The following is a 19,260-nucleotide window of genomic DNA, read 5'->3' on the forward strand; positions in this document are numbered from 1 at the left end:
CCCGGGGGCAGAGCCGTGGCTCACAGGGCGCTGGCGCTAAGGGCAGGGCCCCCACCCAGGATGGGGCCCGAGGGGCAGAGGGGAGCGCAGGGTGGGGAGACGGGCTTTCCCGCCCCCACACGGTGGCCCCTGCGTGAGGACATGACCAGGGGCACTGCGCCCTGCGCCCCACCCTGCGGGCTCCCCGTCAGGGGCCTGGGAGCCCCCAGCTCGGAGGCCCAGGACACAGACACAGCTGCGTCCTCGGAGCGACCCTGGCCGCGTCGGGTTGGACGGGGACATCTGAGCGGCCACGTGGGGAGGACGCTCCTGGCGACCTTGGTGGGGGTGCGGTGGGCGGGCCCCGCGTCTGTGCCGGGCGGCACCTCCCTGTGATGTGTTCCTCGTGGTGATAAGCTGGCCGTGAAGCCGGAGAACTTGAAAGGGCTGCTGGCACTCGACACTCAGGGTGTGACACCCCCACGCCACCAGCGGCCCGCACGCCTCCCGGCCACCCTGGCTTCAAAGGGGAGTCTCATCCCGCAGCTGTCCGGGGGGCGGGGCTCAGGCCGACGAGGATGGGGGTGCCTGGGTCGGGAGGGCCTGGCAGCAGATCAGAGCCCTGTCCTGGGGTCAGGCCAGGGGACCTGGGGCAGGAATGCAGGATGTGGGACACAGGACAGGAGTCCTGGACCCAGGACACAGGACATGGGGCGGGCCAGCTCAGCCTCGGGCTGGACTCAGCTGCCGGCCAGGCTGCCCCACCTCTGGCGCCGCGTCCGTGGGGCATGTAGGGCCTGGAGCCGCTGCAGGGCTGTGCGGCAAGTGCCCCCGGGGGACGCTGCCCAGGCCCCGGCACAGGGGCGGCCTGTCGGGGAGCTGGGTCCCCCGGCTGGGCTGCACACGGGGCAGCAGACCCAGCCCACAGCTGGCACCAGTGTAAGGTGTGAGAACCCTCTGGGCACGTCCAGTGGGCAGGGGGCCGAGGTTGCGCACCCCATGGAAGGGCCGGCTGGGTGGACCCTGCTGACCTCACCGGGTGCCTCGCCCCACACGGCCACCCAGGCCCGGGGGAGCTGGGGCCCCACGGCTCTCGGGGGGCCTGGGCTTGGTGTTTATTTTTGGGCATCATGACGGCATCTCTGAGGAAGCGTTGGCCCCGGGGGCTGTTGCTCCCACCCATGGTGGCAGCTGGGGCACCGACAGAGCCTGAGCCCTGGGCGACCCAGCACGAGCAGGGTGGCCTGCAGCGGCCCGCCGGGCTCTGGAGGCCTTGGCCGGTGGCACCGCCGGCAGGGCCAGTGGTGGCGGGAAAGGAGGAGCAGAGCCGGTCAGAGGGTCCAGGCCGTGCCCCAGCCCCCCATGCCTGGCCCCCAGCGCCCCGTGCCTTGGTGACCCTGGGCGGGAGCTGGCGCGTGTCCCTGGGCATGAGGGATCTAGGGGTGCGGAGCCCGTCCCAGCTGGGCTTGTCCTGTGGGGACGACCCGGGGCAGCCCCCCTGGGCCGCAGTCAGCCGCTGCCGATGGCTCTGGCCGCACAGACCCGCCGAGTCTGCTTCTGCGGGCGGCAGCTGCCCGCCTGTGGGTGGGAGCCCGCCCGGGCCTGGCCTAGCCCCCGCCCGCCCTGCCTCCGCGCCCCCACCCTGGGAATCTCGGTCAGCCGGGCGTGGGTGGGCGGGTGCAGACTCGGGTAGGAAGCCAGCATCAGCTCGGGGCGGGCAAGGCGCGGGCTCCGGGGCCCCTCTGCACACGTGTCCCCTGGGGGTCCCGGGTCTGGCCGCGGCCCGAGGCTCCCTGGGAGCTGCGTCCCCACCGCCCAGCCGGGGCTTGGGGCTTGCCTGGCGGACACACGGCCTCTACCCACCTGGGGCGGGCTCCTGTGGCCCGGCCGAGGCCGCTCTCCTGGGCCGGGGGGACGCAGCCCGGAGCCCGCTGACCCCCGCGCCCTCGGCGCCCTCATGGTCCCTGGGGGACGGAAGGGAGAAGCCCATGAGGCGGTCTGAGGACCCTAGCAGCCGCCCGCAGCCCTGGGGGGGAGTGAGCTGGCCTGGCGAGCGTCTCATGGGGAAGGAATGCCCCCGGGGGGCCGGGGGTTCTGATGACTCAAGGGGGGGACCACGCTGGGGCCCATGTCTGTCCCCCGCCGTGGTGGGGCGGGAACACGCAGCCGGTCCAGGGCAGGGCGGGGGACCAAGGCTCCGTAGTGGCCACAGGTAAGGGGTGCTGGGCCCGGCTGCCCACCCCCGGCAGCTGCACACCCCTCCCCCTGCTGCCCGTGCCGACAGCCGTGGGGCATCTGGCCCTGGGCCGGCAGGTGGTGACAGCTGCCAACAGCTGGCCGGAGGGGCGGGCGCCGGCCTTATCCTGGGGGCGGGTGCTGGGCGCCTGTGAGCTGCGCACCGAGGCCCCGGGAAGGCCCAGCGACGGTGCTCCCGAGGGCCCTCGCTGGGAGCATGGCAGCGAGGCAGGGGTGTGTCAGCCCCGGCCCGGCCGAGGACACACCATCTGCCTGCTGGGGGCCCAGGGTCTGGGGGCTCCCCTAGGGGAGGGGCAGGGGCCGTGGAGCAGCAGAAGCGTGGATGGAGGCTGGGTGGAGGGCAGGCGCCCTTGCAGGAAAGCAGCGCGTGCCCCCCAGCCGCGTCCACCCCGAAGGGAAGAGGAGCAGGGGGCCTGGCGGGGAGGCCCGGTTCCGGCGCTGGCTCATCTCAGGGGTGGGCGTCAGGATAAGGGGTGGGGGCCGCGGGGCCTTCGCAGGCTGGACTTTCCTGGGAAACCACGAGCCTCCCTGGTGCCTGCAGATCGCTGCGATTGCCCCCGGATCTGTGCTGTCCCTGCGGCCCCCCAAGGGCCACCGCCACACGGGGGGCGGGCCACAGCTGCCCACTCCTGGCTGGGGGCCCCCTCTCGGCCATCCTTGGGGACCTGGTTGGGGCCTTTATCACCGAGAACTTGGTGGCCACCTAGCTTTAGTGGGGACGGGGTGGACGAAGGGCAACGAGCTCGGTGGTCATGACCCTCCGCCCTCGCGGAGCCTTGTCTGTGAGCCCCCACGGCCCGGCCGGGTTCCCACCCTCTGACGCGTGGGCAGGAAGGCGGCATCCTGGGGGCCCGGGCTGCCCACTCCGGGCCGCGGTGAAGGGAGCTGACCCCGCCTGGGCCCCGCACACCCTGGGCAGCACCTCCCGCCGCGCTGGCCGCTCCCCAGCCCTGACTCAGCCCTGGGCACGGAGGGCCCGGCTCGGCGGGTGGGCGGGGTGGGCCGGGCTCGCGGGGGCCAATGCCTGTTCCTTCAGGCCTTTCCCTCTGCCTTTTCCAGTTTCTTCTCAGGGCCCTTCCGCACTGCTCCTTCCTGGAGCCCCTCCAGGACCACTGGCACCCGCTACCTGGGGCGGCCACAAGGCTCCTTTGACGGCGGTGGGAGGAGCTACAGCCACACTGGGGTGGGGCCCATGGGGGTGCGGGAACCCCTGCCCCCGCTGCTGGCCGTCGCCAGGAGGCCGTGCCCGCTCCCCCGCCCGGAGCCCAGGACCTCTGGCTCTTCTGGGAGAGGCACGGACGTGGCCAGGCGTCTTCGGAGCGTCCTGCTGGCCCGGCTGGCCTTGGGGGGCCTCAGAGCCCGAGTCGGTCGGCAGCCTGCAGCCGCAGGAGCCTGGGACGCGGCACAGCGCCTGCCTGACGCCGTCCCCTGCCTGTGTCCCCAGCCGTGGGCCGGCAGCCGCACACAGCCCCACTCGTCCACGCTTAGGGGTGAAGCAGCTCTCAGGCGCCGAGTGTCGGGCACGTGTGCCTCCTCCTACCCCTGTGACCCAGGAGGCCCGGCCAGACAGACGGCAGGGCCTGGCAGGGTGGGGGTGGCGGCAGGCATCCCAGGCCACGGGGGACCGGGCTGGGGGTGGGGCCGTGGGCCGGGGCCTGGCGACAGGAAGCGTCCGCAAGGGGAAGGCGTGGGGAGGGCGCAGCCGAGACATCCTGGCCCGTGGCCCTGATGGGACGGTGGCCACTGAGCAGGACGGCGGCCAGCTGGGCTGGGACAGGCTCCCGGGCACCCGGGCCTGTCGTGCCGACCGTGGGCCTCTGCTCACGAAGCCCCTGCAGGCGGGCGTGGAGCCTCAGCCACGCACACAGCACCCGGGGCCCCGCCAGGAGCGGCCCGGGAGGCACAATCCTCCCTTTGTTCCGCGGCTGCCGGGAGCCCACGGCCAAGAGGAAACGGGGGAGCGGCCAGCAGCCCTCACCGCCGGCAGGCCCCGCTCCAGGGCCCGGGGACGCCAGGCTGCGCCCGTGGAGCTGCTGGGGCTGCTGGGGGGGGCGGGGAGCACGGGGGAGCCCGGGCCCTCCGCCTCAGGTCAGGGCCCCCGCTCAGGGCCCCCAGGGCACAGCCCCAGGTCACGGCCCCCCCCAGGTCACAGACCCTGGTCACGGCCCGGGTCACAGCCCTGCCCAGGTCATAGCCCCCAGGGCACAGCCCCAGGTCACAGCCCCCCCAGGTCACGGTCCCCGGTCACAGCCCCCCGCAGGTCACAGCCCCTGGTCACCGCCCCGTCACAGCCCCCAGGGCATGGCCCCAGGTCACAGTCCCCCCCCCCCCCGTCACAGCCCCTCCCAGGTCACAGCCTGTGGTCACAGCCCTCGGTCATGGTCATGGCACCGCCCAGGTCACGGCCCCCCCAGGTCACAGCTCCAGGTCACAGCCCCAGACATGGCCTCCAGGTCACGACCCCTGGTCACAGCCCCCAGGTCATGGCCCCAAGTATGGCCCCTAGGTCACAGCCCCAGGTCACAGCCCCCAGGTCACAGCCCGGCCCCCCCGTCACCCCCCCAGGTCATGACCCCAAGCATGGCCCCTAGGTCACAGCCCCAGGTCACGGCGCACCCCCTCCCCCACCTGGGCAACCCGCAGGCTCCTCTTCCGCCGCCCTCCTGTCCCTAGGCGCTGGTGGCCTATCTGGCCGAGGGCGGTGAAGCAGGGTCCCCTCAGATGTGAGCAGAGGGGCCTGCGTCCGTCCTGTGGCTTCCTCCCCTGCCCGCAGAGTGGGGTGATCGGGCCCCAAGGGGCCAAGCACCTGGCAGGTCCTCCCGGGGCAGTGTGTGCACCTGTCTCCGTGGGGGGTGGAGGGCTCGAGACCCCTGCACCGCCTCCCCTGACCCCCCCACCCCATGACCCTGCTGGGGCCTCACTCAGAGGTGGGCTGTCCCCGGGATCTCGGCCGAGCGGGAGGGCGCCTGATGCCGACACGATGTTTCAGCCTTTGCGGGAGCCGGGGCTGAGGCGTGGAGGTGGCCCCGAAGCCCCTCTGTGGCACGGGGATCCTTCCCATGTGCCCTGGGGAGCCGCCCCTGCCCAGTGTGGTCCCCTGACAGGCCAGAGTCCCCACTGAGGCTGCACAGCCCAGCAGCCAGGGCCGCATCCTGGGGACCCGAGCCCCCCTCCCCGGGCACAGCAGCCTGCAGGGCACCAGGCGGGAGCACCTGGGCAGACCCAGAGCCACGGTGCCCCGTCAGGCCTTAGGGGTGGGGGCCTGTCCGGGGCGGGGCGGGGCGGCCACCCGGCGGGGCCAGCCTGGATCCCTGCACCAGGGAGCGTCTCAGGGCAAGGGCAGGGAGCCTGAGCCCCGGGGCCTGGCCCCGCCCACACGTGCCCGGAGGGCCCTGCAGCTCCCCCCAAGCAGCCCCCGCCCGGGCGGTGGTGGTGGCCGCGGCGGGGGGCCAAGTGCCCAAACGCGGCCCCAGAAGGTGCCCAGGCCAGCCTGGCCTCGCCCTGGCTCCCCAGTCTCTAGTCCCCTCGACTTCCTACCAGCGTCCTGCTAGCGCAGGGAGCTCGCCCGGATGGAGGGGGACCCGGGGCCGGGGTCCTGGCCACCGCACCTCCTCCAGTCTCTGCATGGGGAGATTGCGGAGCTGCGACCACGAGTGTCCCCGGGACAGGGCTGAGCTGCCGGTCCCATGCCCCCGCTGACCGCAGTCCCCGAGCCCAGGGCTTGTCCTGCGGGGCCAGGAAGGCGGGGTGCTGCGCGCTCGGGACCGGGGAGCCCGTCCTGCGCTGGGAGGAACTGCCGCCCAAGGACCCTCCCAACGTCTGGCTCTGCTCTCTCCCCAGGGCCCAGCCAGGCAGGGCAGCCGGGGGTCCCTCTGCTGGGGAGGGCTGGCACTTTCACGCATCAGGATAAATATCCAAGGGGCCCCGGGTGGCTCCGTTGGAGCCTGGGACGCTGGATCCGGGGTTGTGCGTTCGAGCCCCGTAGTGGGTGTAGACTACTTAAAAAAAAAAATCTTTATAAAAACATTGCCTAGAAGATGTGTGCCACGGCGGCCGGGAGGGTGAGGGGGCAACAGCCACCAGGCAGCAGGACAGGCTGTCACCAGGGGTCGCCTGCAGTCACGGTGCTGGCGTGAGCCCCAGGCCCCTTGCATCAGTAGTGAGACAGGGCCCCCCCCCCGTCCCTCTGGCAGGATGTCCTCAGCTCAGGTGGGGAGCCTGATGGTCATCTACCTGCCCCCAGCGCCCATCTGCAGGCGGCCCTTCCTGCTTTGAGGACAGACTGGTCGTTCATGTCCTGGGGGTGGACGTCGCCTGGGCCCTGCCTCTGCAGCCTGACCTTCTCTGCCTCAGGGATCCACGGACCAGCATGCCCTGCTCAGGGGTGCTCAGTCTGTAGCCGGGGGCGCATGGGAGTGAACGCCCCACAGCAGCAGGGTGTTGGGGAAGCAGGCTGGGGCCCTTCTTCTGTGGGGCCAGGGTTCTGGAAGCGAACGTTGGCGTGCACACCTGAGGGGGCAGGAACGGCTGGGGTCGGGGCAGACCTGAGTGTGGGCAGCGCCAGACACGGAGAGGGCCACCACCAGGCTGCTCGGTCCACAGACATGTGGGAAGGACGCGGGGGCCCTGCCTCCTGGAAGCCCCCGGGCGGCCGAGCAGTAACAGTGGTGGTGCGAAGGTCACAGCGTTGGCAGCGCAGTTGTTCCAAGGACAGGTGGCTGCAGGTGTGCCCCACCTGGCGGCCATGGCCCGGGGCGGGGGGCAGCAAGAAGCAGCTGGTGGCCCAGTCCCAGGCTCAGATGCACACAGCCCAGTGGTCCAGGGTCACAGCCTGGAGGGCGCCCTTGGAGGAAGGGGCGTCTGCCAGAAGCCAAGTGCCCGTGGGCAGCTGGGGCGCCGGGACGGGGTCCAGGTGCTTCTCCGGGTCCGAGCCACAGCTTCTGGCTGGGCGGGCGTGAGGGGCTGCATCCGGGCCCCGGCCACACCTCGCTGGGGGGCTCCAGGCAGCCGCATGGTGGGGACCACCCGGCGGGCTGGGGGGCTGGCTGGGACGGTCCCTGGGCCAGGGCGCCGGCCTCACGCGCAGGGGCGTCGGGGTGTCTCCGTGCGGCGAGCAGGCAGGAGCGGCTCTGGGCTCACGTTACAGTTTCCACTGGAAAAACAGCCCCATTCTGAACATTGGCTCCAAGCTTTTAAAAAATTGCAAATATATCCAGTTTCCAGACGAGCACTCAGTGAGTGAACTTGGTTGTTTCTGCCGGGCGGGCCGAGGGTGGGCAGCTGGCCCAGCTGCAGCGACGGTGGGGCCGCGCGGGCCGGCAGACAGCCAGGAGGGCGGGTGGCCTGCGGCTCTGGGGGTGCCCCTGCTGGCCGGGCCGAGGGGTACGGGGCCTGGGCGCCTGATGGGCACAGGCCCAGGCCCAGACGCGGGAGCCGGAGGCCGAGGCCCTGCAGCTGGCGCGGCGTCTCCACGATGTGCAGGGCCGGGCAGGCCGCGCCCCGGTGCCCCCTCCCACGTGCCTCCTAAATCCTGTGCTTGCGGGCCCCTGACCTGTAGCCAGACGTCCAGCCCGGATGAGGCCTTGCCTGCTGGAAGGCAGGGACCAGGTGCCAACCCAGGCTTCTGGGGCTTCGGGGTCACAAGCTTGCTCTGGGGCTCTGAGGGGCCGTCAGCCGCAGCTGCAGGTGTGTGTGAGGAGGGGCTGGGGGTGCGCCCACTAAGCGTGCGGTGTGCCCACGTGTATGTGAGTGACAGACCCTCCACCGCACTTCCCCTAGAACAGCAGGAGACAGGGCCCCAGGGAGGACCAGGGGTGCCAGGCTCCCCCTGCCTGTTGGTCCCGGGCTGGGGTGGGTCGTGCTGGGCCCTGGCCCCTGTGTCCCCCGCCAGGCACCCCCAGCCTGGGGGAGAAGGCCCTGAGCCTCCCTCCGGCCGGTCTGTTTTCCTTGGAAAGCAAGGAGCATTCTTGGTGCAGAGCGGCCGACACACCAGAGCACCCAAGTGCCCACTGGCTACACCAGGACCCCGACTCCAGCCACATTCCCAGCTCCACAGAAGGCTCTGATGCCAAAAATACCTGGAAACTCTTGCAAGGACCAGATTCAAGCTCTTTGCACTTGGAAGCCGGGCAGCCCAGAGCAGGACGGGGAGGCAGGCAGCCTGGAGCCCAGGGCCGACCCGGCTGCCCGCGCCGCCTGCGGGAGGACACAGGACATCCCGGCTCCTGGGGAGGCCCTTCTGGGGCAGGGGCTGAGATGGCCTAGAAGGTGCTAGCCCATTTCACAGACGGAGCCAGAGGCCCTGGGGGAGCTGATGCTTCCTCCTTTTATTTTTTATTTTTTTACTTTTTTTTTTTTTGCTTGCTTCCTCCTTTTAAACCTGGTCCTGTCAAATGTCTCCCATGAGGGTGGCAATCCCTCAAAGGCATCCAGAAGCCCTGGTGACCACGGTTCCACCCCAGGGGTGGGAGGTCCCCAGCACAGCCACACAGCGACCCCGGCCCCAAGGTCCACCCTTGCGGGAGACATGACCCTTCTGGGTTTATGCCCTGTAAGCGCCACTGAAGGAAATAAGCCCCAGCGGCCGGGAGGCCCCCGTGTGCTCTGTCCGCGTTCACCAACTACCCGCCCCGGGTTTGGCTCTGAAAAGTCCTGAGGCAAATCATTTTTCTGCCAAATTTCAGTCTAAGATGTAGAAAGGCAGAAACCAGAAGCTGTAAAAGTGAAAACAGAAAGAAAGGAGACTTTCCTGGGAGGAGAAAGGTCTGGAAGGAGCCTGGGAGCTGGCTGTCTGCCCAAGGACGCAGGCTCTGGAGGGTCCTCACCCAGGGCGTCCTGCTCACCCGCCAGGCACGAGCCCCTGAACCAGGACGGTCACCCAGGCCCCAGCCCCTCAACCAGGACGGTCACCCAGGCCCCAGGGCCTGAACCAGGACGGTCACCCAGGCCGCAGCCCCTCAACCAGGATGGCCACCCGGGACCCCAAGCCCTGAACCAGGACGGTCACCTGGGGCCCAGCCCCTGAACCAGGATGGTCACCCAGGCCCCAGGCCCTCAACCAGGACGGTCACCCAGGGTTGGGGGTGCATCCAGCCCCGCTGCGCCCCCCTCGCCCCTTGTCCCTCCTCCCCTGCACACGTGTGCACACGCACATGCATGTATGTACAAGCATCCCCAACCCCCCAGGTCTGGCACCACCCTGCTTCCAGCTGCACAGGGAGCCAGGAAGCCTGAGCAGGGGGACCGGAGACCACCACCCTCACGGCCCCGGGCCTCTGCCCAGGACATGCCGCAGCCACACGATTTACCCTGAGCTCCACACCCTGGGCCCTGCTGGGCCGCCCGGCACGTCTGCTAAGCAGGGGACAGCATCGGAGCGTGCTGTGGTCCTCACATCATGCAGCCTCTGCTGAAGGCAACTTTCCAGTGGTGTTTGTGCGGATTGTAATATACGATTATTTCCTCGCGGGGAAAATGAGGAACGCCCCTGCAGCCCTGCTCCCAGCCCAGGAGCCCGCCATTGCACCCGGGAGCTGCGGTCCCGTCGGCAGCCGCCACCCACTCCGCGCCCACCCTGAGCATGCTGGACCTGCAGCTGCCCTCTCCCCAGGTCTCTCTTCGAAGGACAGAAGCAGTCGCACGCAGACGCCTGAGCACTCTGTGACAGTTGGAAATTTAAAAGCAAAAGTCCCGAGGCACCTGCAGGGATCAGTTAGGCTTCCAACTCTTGATTTTGGCTTGGGCCATGATCACCTGGGTGGTGGGATCAAGCGTCGGGCTTCGTGCTCAGCGGGGCATCTGCTAGAGGTTCTCCCTCCTCCTGCTCGCTCTTGCTCTCTCTCTCGCTCTCTCTCAAATAAATCTTAATAAAACAAATAAAGGCAGAAGTCCTGTGCCTTGGGGGGCTCAGGGCATCCTGGATTGGGGCCCACAGGGGCCGCAGAGGGCTGGGAACTGGCAGGACGACAGGCCCAGGGTACGTCAATGAGGCAGGTCGTGCACCCCTTTGGGGGGCCTGACACGGATGGATCTGTATGGACACGAGCCGATTCTGACTCTCCTAGAGCGTCTACACGGAAGTGCCATGATGTCCCCCAGCGAGAAAGTCCCTGTGTGTCGGCTACGCACCTGGAAACCCACTGAAGGGAGAGGGGACAACGTGCAGGCCGTCCACACACGCCCCTGCACACATTCGTAAACACTGTGCTAAACAAATACACGTCGCCAGGGAGCTGGGCTCACGGCTCATGTGCGTGCCCTGGAAGGACGCGGGTGGGTCACCGCCTGGAGCACCTGCTTTGGCCACCAGGAAGCATCGGAGGCCGGATGAGGATCACTCGGCCTGAACATCGACGCGTGTGCCCAGAACATGCCGACGGAGATGCTCAGGGAAGAACGCGGCGCGGGAGCACATGCGGAGCACACGCGGCCCGCGTGCTGACATGGGAGGTGAAGTGAAGGGCTGGGCTCCGCCTGGGGAGCCTGAGGACGCCTCCGGGTGCACAGCCTGGCCCCCGGCAACGGAGCACCTGTCTTGCGGGATGGCCCCCCTCGGCCGTGGGGTAGCGCGTGCTTCCTGGGACGCAGAGTTTGTGGCCGTGCAGGCGTCTGCAGGGTGGCTGTCCCGCTCGGGGCCGCCCCTCGCCCCCATGCGGGAGGGCACCCGCCTGTGCCGGGTCAGCCTCGTTCCAGCTGGAGGACCTTCAGGGTCCGGGGGCCCGAGGGGGTGCACGCGGGCATCAGGGACGCCCGCCCCCTCCCAGCACGCGTCTCCGCAGCGCTCAGCGGTGCAACACAAACTTGGGGCAGACTTGGACTTACCACCTAAGAATTTTAGGAATTTCCTCCCGTCTGCAAAGAAAACTCGTTCCAAACCTCCCTCCCTGTCACAACCGTGGGGGCGTGAAGGACCTCCGCGCCCTGGGGTAGGCTCTGCCCTCCGGCCACACAGCCTGCCTCCCACGTCCCCCCGCGGGGCACGGGCTTCCTCGGTGCTGGCCCCCTCCCCGCCCCTTCCCTGCTGTCCTCCCGCTTCCTGCCGGGCTGGGGGCTTTCCACATATTCTTCAGATAAAGCTCGGCCAGCGGGTAGGAGGCCACGCAGGGCGGCCCCCGCTTCCCATTGGGGAAATAGTGCTGGCTGGACACCCTCCTTCGCTCTGGAAAAACACATCCAGCAATTGTAAGTTAATATCCAATTTGAGACTTCATCCATGGAAATTTTATGGCTAAAAACAAAGGTTCTGACAGGCGGCCTCTGCTTTGCCTTAGAGACAGCTGAAGCCCGGGAGGAGGACCGGCTGCGCCCTTCCAAGCCCGGGGCTCCTGCGGGCCGCGGGCTCCTCCTGCTGAGAAGTGCCTGAAGCACCTCAGAGGGCGGCGGGGACGAGGGTCGGGGGTCTGTGGGGACTCGGAAGCTTGGGGCGGGGACTCGCTTTTACCCACGGAGAAGAGCGGCTGCAATGCTTATCCTAGAAATGGAAGCACAAGACTAGTTCCGTCCAGGGCAGCGGGGAGCAGGTGCGTCCAGTCAGCCGCCTGTCCTCTCCGGAGATTTGACTTTAGACCCACGGAAGTAAGGAAATACGTTCAGCCATTATAAAGAGAATTAGGTTGAAAGCACCTGCGCCTGCTGGAGGGACGGACGCCCACGGTGGGGGGACATCCCCTGGAGGGTCTCCTGGGGGCTCCACACACCCCTGCCCTCTGAGCGCCCAGGCTCGCCGGAGTCCCAGGCCAAGGCCCCTCTGCACTGGGCCTCTGCGTGTCCTTTCCCAGCCCCGGGCCCGAAGTGTCCCTCCCCCAACCGGAGCACCCAGGGCCGGGGGGGCAGAGGCCCCCCGCGCTCCCCGAGGCTCTGCTCACTCGGCTGCGAGCACGTCTCCCATGAGTGCAGCCAGTTGGGAGCCGTTCCTGGGAACCCCGTTCTACCCAAACCAACAGGCACAGCTCTGGATGAGAGTCTGCTGGGTGCTGGGCTGGCAGTGTAGACAGTGTAGACAGATACGGAGGGTGTGGGGGGGTCTGGGGGGACTGGAGGTGGGGGAGGGGGATGGGGAAGGGGGACAGGGGAGGGCAGGTGAGAGTGGGGTGGGGGTGGGGACGACCCCCCTGAGCCATTTCCCGGCATGTGCTGGCTGCCGCGAGGAACCCCCCCGCCCCCCACGCTCAATGTTGGGGGCTTGAACAAGTGTCATGTAATTAAAACAAGACGAGAAACTGAGTAGAAACTGTGGAGTTTCTCGCTGTCAGGAGTCCACGCGGCTAGGCACCCGGAGCACCACGGAGAGTGTCGCATGGCGGGGGCGGGGGTACAGCATCATACTGACCACCCCACCCGCAGGGCCTGGCGCGGAGCTCCGAGGGACCGAGGGTCCGAGGGACCCGAGGAGCCTCCCGCTCGTGCAGGCGTCAGAGCTCCAGCTGCGGATGCACCTGCGGCCGCTCTGGACTCCCCGACTGCGGGTCTCCGGGGGTCACCCGCCCCGCGGCACCTTCCAGGGCACCCGCAGTCCTGGAGGACCTGTGCCCCTGCCCACGGCAGTCTAACCCCTCATCCCCTTATCTCTGTGGTTTCCTCCAAGTGCCTGGAGCTTTCCACAGCCGCCCCGGCTGTCCCGAGGCTGCCAGGTGAGGCCGAGCTGAGGGACGTTCTGCGCGGATGCGAGGCTGGTCAGCAGACCCCAGCCTCGTCCATAACCTTGCCCTTCCCACAAAACCTACTTTAAGAGCAGCCGATGCGGGGAACACCTGGGGGCCCAGGGCTGGAGCGTCGGCCTCCGGCTCAGGGCGTGACCCGGGGCCGGGGATCGAGTCCCGCGCGTCAGGCTCTCCCTAGTCTCTGGCTCTCTCTCATGAACAAATAAACTCTTAAGACGGCCCAAGCCGGAGCAGACCGGCCCCCCGCACACGCCCCTGAGCCTCGCTGGCCCAACGGAAGCTCAAGTGTGAGAAGTAACAGAAGTAGAGACACAAACTGCTCAAACCGGAACCAAAGTTTGCATGTGAGCAGCAAGGGAGCTGTGGAGGGGCAGGCGGTCTGCTGAGCGTGCAGGCGGGCGCCCTGGGGTGCAGGCTCTGGGTGGTGGTCAAGCCCATGCTCTCAGGCCAGCCGCCGGAGGGCAGAGCCGGACCAGCGCCCGGGGCTGGAGGGCGGCCTGCGCTTCCCGGCGCGTGCCAGGACGGGGGATTCTGTAAAATGGAAACTTCTGGAAACAACCAACTCAGCAGCAGCGCCCTGCTGTAGGATTTCCGATGCTAGGGGCAAGACGCACCTGCGGGGCAGACATGGAAGCTGTGCAGGTGCCAGTGCGCCCCATGGCCTGGCCGGAGCAGGGACAGCGGGAGTCTCAGTCCCTGCGGGCAGAAGGGCCTGTTGGCTCCCTGCCCCGCCACACACCCACCTGCACCGCGTCACCCCGAGAGAACACAGACCAGGGCTCCCCACCAGCATAGGTAGCTGCCACCTAAAGGGCCACGGTTAGCCCTGGAAGCATCGTAGGAACCCGTGTGGTCCTGACCAGCTGCCCTCCCCCGCGGAGCCGGAGGACTTGTTCCCGCGCGGGCGCCTGCGTGCAGGTGCAGGTGCAGGCTGTGGGGCCCCACCCAGCAGGCCCCTCCAGCCGGGCCTCCCGCGGCCAGCCAGCATGGGCCTTCAGTTTGCTTCAACACCAGCGTCTTAAGGAAGTTTGAAGGTAATCAAAAAAGCAAAGTTGCAAACATCACATATGTGCTGCCCCAGATAATTGGAAAAATACTTTATTCAATGGTATTACTTTATTCCACGAGAAAGAACAGATGACGACTTATGCCGCATAAAGTATGGCTGGTGGCGAGGGAGCCCCGGGTGGACGGACGGGACGGGGGGCAGGACCTCGTTCACCTTCCGTGTGCGGCTCCCCTGAGGCCAGCAGACCCTGTGGGACAGGGACAGCGTGATACGAGGCGAACGCCCGTGTGCGCCACGCACCCAAGCTCAGCAGTGCAGCTCTCTACTCCCCCCACACGGACTCCCACGCGCACTCCACACACGCTTTCCCGAGAAGCATTTACGTGTCAAAGCAGAGCACACTTGCCTACATGCTGCCTCTGCAGCAGCGCTGAGATGCTGATGGGTGGCCTGGGGGCCAGCACCCGGAAGCCTGCCAGGCTGGGCGAGTCCTCTACTCCCGCTGGGCCCTGGGCCTGGGGCGTCCTGCAGGGGACCTGCAGCGCTGGGATCCTAGGAGCCAATCCAACAGACACACCTGGTCCTCGCCCCTGCGAGCGGGTCTGCACCCAGCACTGGCCCTCTTCTGGGCTGATGCGCCCTGGCAGGGAGGGCTGGTCCCCTGGGCAGCAGGTCCCAGGCATGGCCCCGGGCAGGCTGGGGGCACACAGGGCGGGGTTCCAACACGCAGCAGAGAAGAGGAAGCCCCAGGGTGAAGACGGAGTCGGGGGCTGTGGTGTGTTCAGGGCTGGTGCCTGGCGGCCAGGCCAGCCCCACGTGCGTCTGCAGATGGAGCTGCAGCGGGACAGCTGCGGCCACGTGCCTACTTACCTTCCAGGGCCGTGTCTACACCAGGCAGAACTGAGAACATTACCACCCGCCCTTCTACAGACATGTTTGCCGACCTGGGTCTGTTCCTGGGACGAGATACCATGCGGCCATGAAATGGCTCCTTTGAGTGACAAGGTAACTCCTTGGTGACAAGGTAACTGCCTAAGTTACATTTTAGCTTCAAAAAAGCACAGCGTACAGTGGTCTACACAATATACTCCTACTCAGGACATGCGCAAACGGGTTTAAGAGGAGCCCACGGAGGGCTGAGCGCAGCATCTGCAGGGAGTTGGGCGGTGAGCGCGCCCACATCTCCGCTGGGGCATCTGCGGAGCCGGCGGGACGTTACCTGAGAGCCTGGGACACGCTGCTGAGACTGGGCGTCAGGCCGGGGAGCTGAGGGCCGCCGTGGGAGACGCTGCCTGCGTGCACAGGGTTAGAGGTGAGACAGGGCGGCGTGTCCCCCACAACCCCAGAGACCGCCCTCCACGCCTCCCAGGTGGGGGGAGAACAGGGGGCGCCCAGGGCTTTGTCCCCGCGCTGCAGCTGCTCCGGGGACATGCACCAGGGGCCCCGCAGAGCCTCAGCCTGACACCGCGCTCCAGGCTCCGCAGATGCTTGGAGACATGCGCCCGGCCCCTCACTGTCGGTCTTGGCTCCTGTTACTAAAAACCACTGGAGGGAAAGAGCTGCTAGAAGCTTCCAGCTCTGGTGAGCCCTTGCGGCCAGCACTAGCTCATCTCCACCCACAATGCAAGGTATCCACACTCCCGAATTTCTGCTGACATCCTTCACGCTAATGAGAAGCTTCCTCTAGAGATGTAAACAGCCCCCGGCGTGCGTGAGTCATAGCAGAGAGCAAATCTCAAGGCTGCTCTTGTTTAACACCCGAACTCTGCATCCAGATTTTGGAGAATTTTAACAGGAGAATGGCAGGGAAAGAAAGGACAGCATTTCGGGTGTCCATGTTCCTTCCACAGTTGAAGGACTTGGGTCAGAGAGGGCAGGGCTCTTCCCAGGGCTGCACGGCGCCCACGGGCCAACGGGGATCGTCTGTCCAGCCGTGGGAGGCGCGCGCCGCGGGAGGACTCCGCTGCTGGCAGCACCGCGGCAGCCCGAGTCCGCAGGTGACCCTCCGGAGCTCTGCAGACATACTGAGAATCCGGGAGACAAAGCGTCTCCTGTGTTTTATTCTCGGCATTTTGTGACAGTTTGACACCGTGGGGCCTTGCCTGCCCTGGAGGACCCCCCTCCCAAGGCGAGCTGACTCCCAGGCAGCACAGGTGTGTCTGTCAGCCCACCTGTGACGTGAAACCTGAGCCCTGAGCCTGTGCTCCGGATCACCTCCCTACCCTGCGGCGTCTACACGCGGCCAGCGTCACACAAGACAGCCCCTACCCCTGCCCTGCAAACTGCTCTTACGACCCCAACTAGCCAACCCCAAATCTGGCCAGCCTGCTCCCACCCCACCATGGGCGCGGCGTGCCTGCCTGCCGCTTCCAGGAGACTGTGAGCACGGTGTCATCTGCACGGCGGCGGCCCCTCCTGCTCCGCCGGCCACACAGCCGAGGACGCCAAGCCCAGTACGTCCCAACATGGGGCAGGACCACAAACAGTAATGCTGGCTTTCGTGCTCAACCCCTTACAGCCGACAGAGGCCGGGTCTTATTTATTCTTTATAGCAATTTGTGGAGAGAACGGTCACCAACAGAGATGAGGAAGCAGAGGACCCCAGAGGTCAACTCACAGGGGCCACTCAGGTGGAGCCCCCTGAACCCAGCATGGTGGCCCCCCCGCCCCAGCACAGGAGAACCCGGTGACACGGCGGAGTCTGCGGAACAGAAGACCGTCCCCAGCCACGCAGGAACTCAAGAGCACAGCAGGACCCGGCATGCGGGTGTTCAGCTGTCCCCCTCCTTCCGCCCTCACTGAAAACATGTGGTCAGGCTGATGCTCCACGATCTCAAGACGCCAGCAAGTCAAGGCCTGTAATTCCTGTTTAGGAAAGCAATACTATTAAATGCACTTTACAAAGATTTCCGCTGAGAAACGAAAAACCTTTGTTGTTTGGGGGGTGGGGGTGGGGGTGGAAGTTTCATTATCCAGAATATGGAAAAACTCATCCCCCTGTGATGCCAGACGGACAAGAGCACTTCTGGATGGGGCAAGGTGCCCCAAAAGCAGGTGATGTAGTGTGGCTGGGGCGGGGGAGGAACCTGGGCCGGGTGGAGAGAAGCCGGCACCCATGGCTCATTTACCTCCTAGAGGCTCTGTCTCCAAATACAGTCCTGGGGGTGGGGGTGGGGTTAGGGCTTTGACATATCAATTTTGAGGGGATAAGAAGCAATTTGTGTAAAATGATACATTGAATATATTTAATGCAAAAAAAAAAAGACAGCTAAGGAGATACAGACGAGAAACAAATAGCAAATAACAAAATGGCAGATATATATCCCTAGATGCTGATAACCGTATTTGCCATCAACGGACCAAACACACCAGTGAAAAGGCAGACAGTAGAAGAATGGACCAGGCAAGAAGAAAAGCAACATCTAATACTGTCTGCAAGGGGCACGCTTTGGATTCAAACACGGTTGAAAATTAAAAAGAATGGGAAAAGCTATACCCTGAGGACTGTAACTAACCTGAAAGCTAAATGAAGAGAATTCTACCATCAAAGGCAATTACTGAGGCATAAGTTGATCAATAAAAGACAGACCTATACACGGAGGGCCACAGAAGATCCCCCAGATAAATCAGACATCTAGCAAGTGGAGAGACAGGCACGCCATGCCAATGGATTCAGACTCAAAGCTGTTAAGACAGCAGTTCTCCCCCAGAGAGATGTGCAGAAGCAACATGATTCCTATCAAAATCTCAGCAAGCTTATTTGGTAGAATTTGACAAATGGATCTTAAGATTTATGTAAAAATGTAAAGGACTTAGAATGGCCAAAATCATTTTGGTAAAGCCAGAGGACCTACACTGATTTCAAAAATTTGCAGTAAAGCCAAAAATAATCAGGAAGATGGTATTTTTAAAAATTTTAATCTCTACACCCAATGTGGGGCTCAAACAACCCCGAGATCAGGAGTTGCCTGCTCCACCTGCTGGGCCACCACCGCCCCTAGGAAGATGGTATTTTTATCAGTGGAAAAGAATACAAAGTCCAGAAGAAACATGTGGCAGTTATGGCCACTTGATTAGCCTCAGTTTTGGGCTGTATCATATGCATGATTACAGCAGACTCTTTTTTTTTTTAATTTATGATAGTCACACACACACGGGGGGGGGGGTGCAGAGACACAGGCAGAGGGATAAGCAGGCTCCATGCACCGGGAGCCCAACGCGGGACTCGATCCTGGATCCCCAGGATCGTGCCCTGGGCCAAAGGCAGGCGCCAAACCACTGCACCACCCAGGGATCCCCTACAGCATACTCTTGTACAAGAATCTTGCATCCGTAACCTCAGCAACCTTGATTCCTACTAGTAGTCTTAAAGACCCCTTAGGATTTTCTGCTCCAAGGGCACCGTCTATGATAAGGACACTACATGCATTCTCTCCCACCTGACGGGGCTTTCACTTCCTTCTCTGGCCACCCTGCCCTGGCCAGGGTCCCCAGGGGACAGCATGCTCCCTCTCGACAGTACCCTGCTGGCTGTGGGTTTCCTGCAGATGCTCTTTACCTGGCGAGCAAGATGCCATCTATATTACATGTTTCTTGAGAGTTTCTACCATGGATGATTACAGAATTTTGTCAGATTATCTGCTGAAAAGATCTAATGTTTTTTACATCTTGTATTTCTACTAACATACTTAATTGGTCTTTAGACGTCAAAGAACTTTGAGTTACCAGGATAAACCCCACTTGGTGATGGTATACAACCCTTTTTCTATGTTGCTAGATCTGATTGCCTCATATATTTTATTTATTTTTTTTTAATTTTTTTTAAAATTTTTATTTATTTATGATAGGCACACAGTGAGAGAGAGAGAGGCAGAGACACAGGCAGAGGGAGAAGCAGGCTCCATGCACCAGGAGCCCGACGTGGGATTCGATCCTGGGTCTCCAGGATCGCGCCCTGGGTCAAAGGTAGGCGCTAAACCGCTGCGCCACCCAGGGATCCCTGATTGCCTCATATATTTTAAAAGAATTTTGCATTCAAATTCATAAGGAATGCTGCTCCATTTTCTTTTGTTGTCTTTGGCTTTAAGACATTGCTGTTCTCATAAAATTAACTGGAAAGCATTCAATCCTCTCCTATCTTCTGGAAGAGTTCATACAGGATTACTATTACTTTATTATATGTTTCATAAAATTCACCCATGAAGCTATTGGGAAATGGGCTTTTCTTTGTGGAGAGTTATCAAAATTACTAATTCAACTTCTCTACCTGATAGAGCTCTATCCAGATTTACTGTTTCTTCTCAAGGTGGTTTTGATGATGTCTTTTTAAGATTGTATCCATTTCATGTAAGTCATCTA

At 64.4% G+C, this 19,260-nt stretch overlaps 1 protein-coding gene across 10 annotated transcripts in view; it reads right to left on the reverse strand.

The window, feature by feature from the left end:
* Nucleotides 1-14,012: 14,012 nt before the first annotated feature.
* The window catches only part of RNF212 (ring finger protein 212), a 30,161-nt gene continuing 24,913 nt past the window's right edge, over nt 14,013-19,260 (reverse strand). For 5 of the 10 annotated variants that reach the window (XM_055325974.1, XM_055325968.1, XM_055325973.1 and 2 more), the window contains 3 exons: nt 15,122-15,194; nt 14,309-14,454; nt 14,013-14,149 (listed from right to left, as the gene is read on the reverse strand). In XM_055325974.1, coding sequence (XP_055181949.1) covers nt 14,112-14,149; nt 14,309-14,454; nt 15,122-15,194 — 257 coding nt within the window. In that variant the 3' untranslated portion in view covers nt 14,013-14,111. Of the gene's footprint in view, nt 14,150-14,308; nt 14,859-15,121; nt 15,195-16,222; nt 16,768-19,260 lie in introns of those variants that run through there. The other 5 variants (XM_055325977.1, XM_055325969.1, XR_008664521.1 and 2 more) reach the window with 4 other exon arrangements.

This window comes from Nyctereutes procyonoides, unplaced genomic scaffold (assembly GCF_905146905.1).
Source record: "Nyctereutes procyonoides isolate TBG_1078 unplaced genomic scaffold, NYPRO_anot_genome, whole genome shotgun sequence".
NCBI classification, from domain to species: domain Eukaryota; kingdom Metazoa; phylum Chordata; class Mammalia; order Carnivora; family Canidae; genus Nyctereutes; species Nyctereutes procyonoides.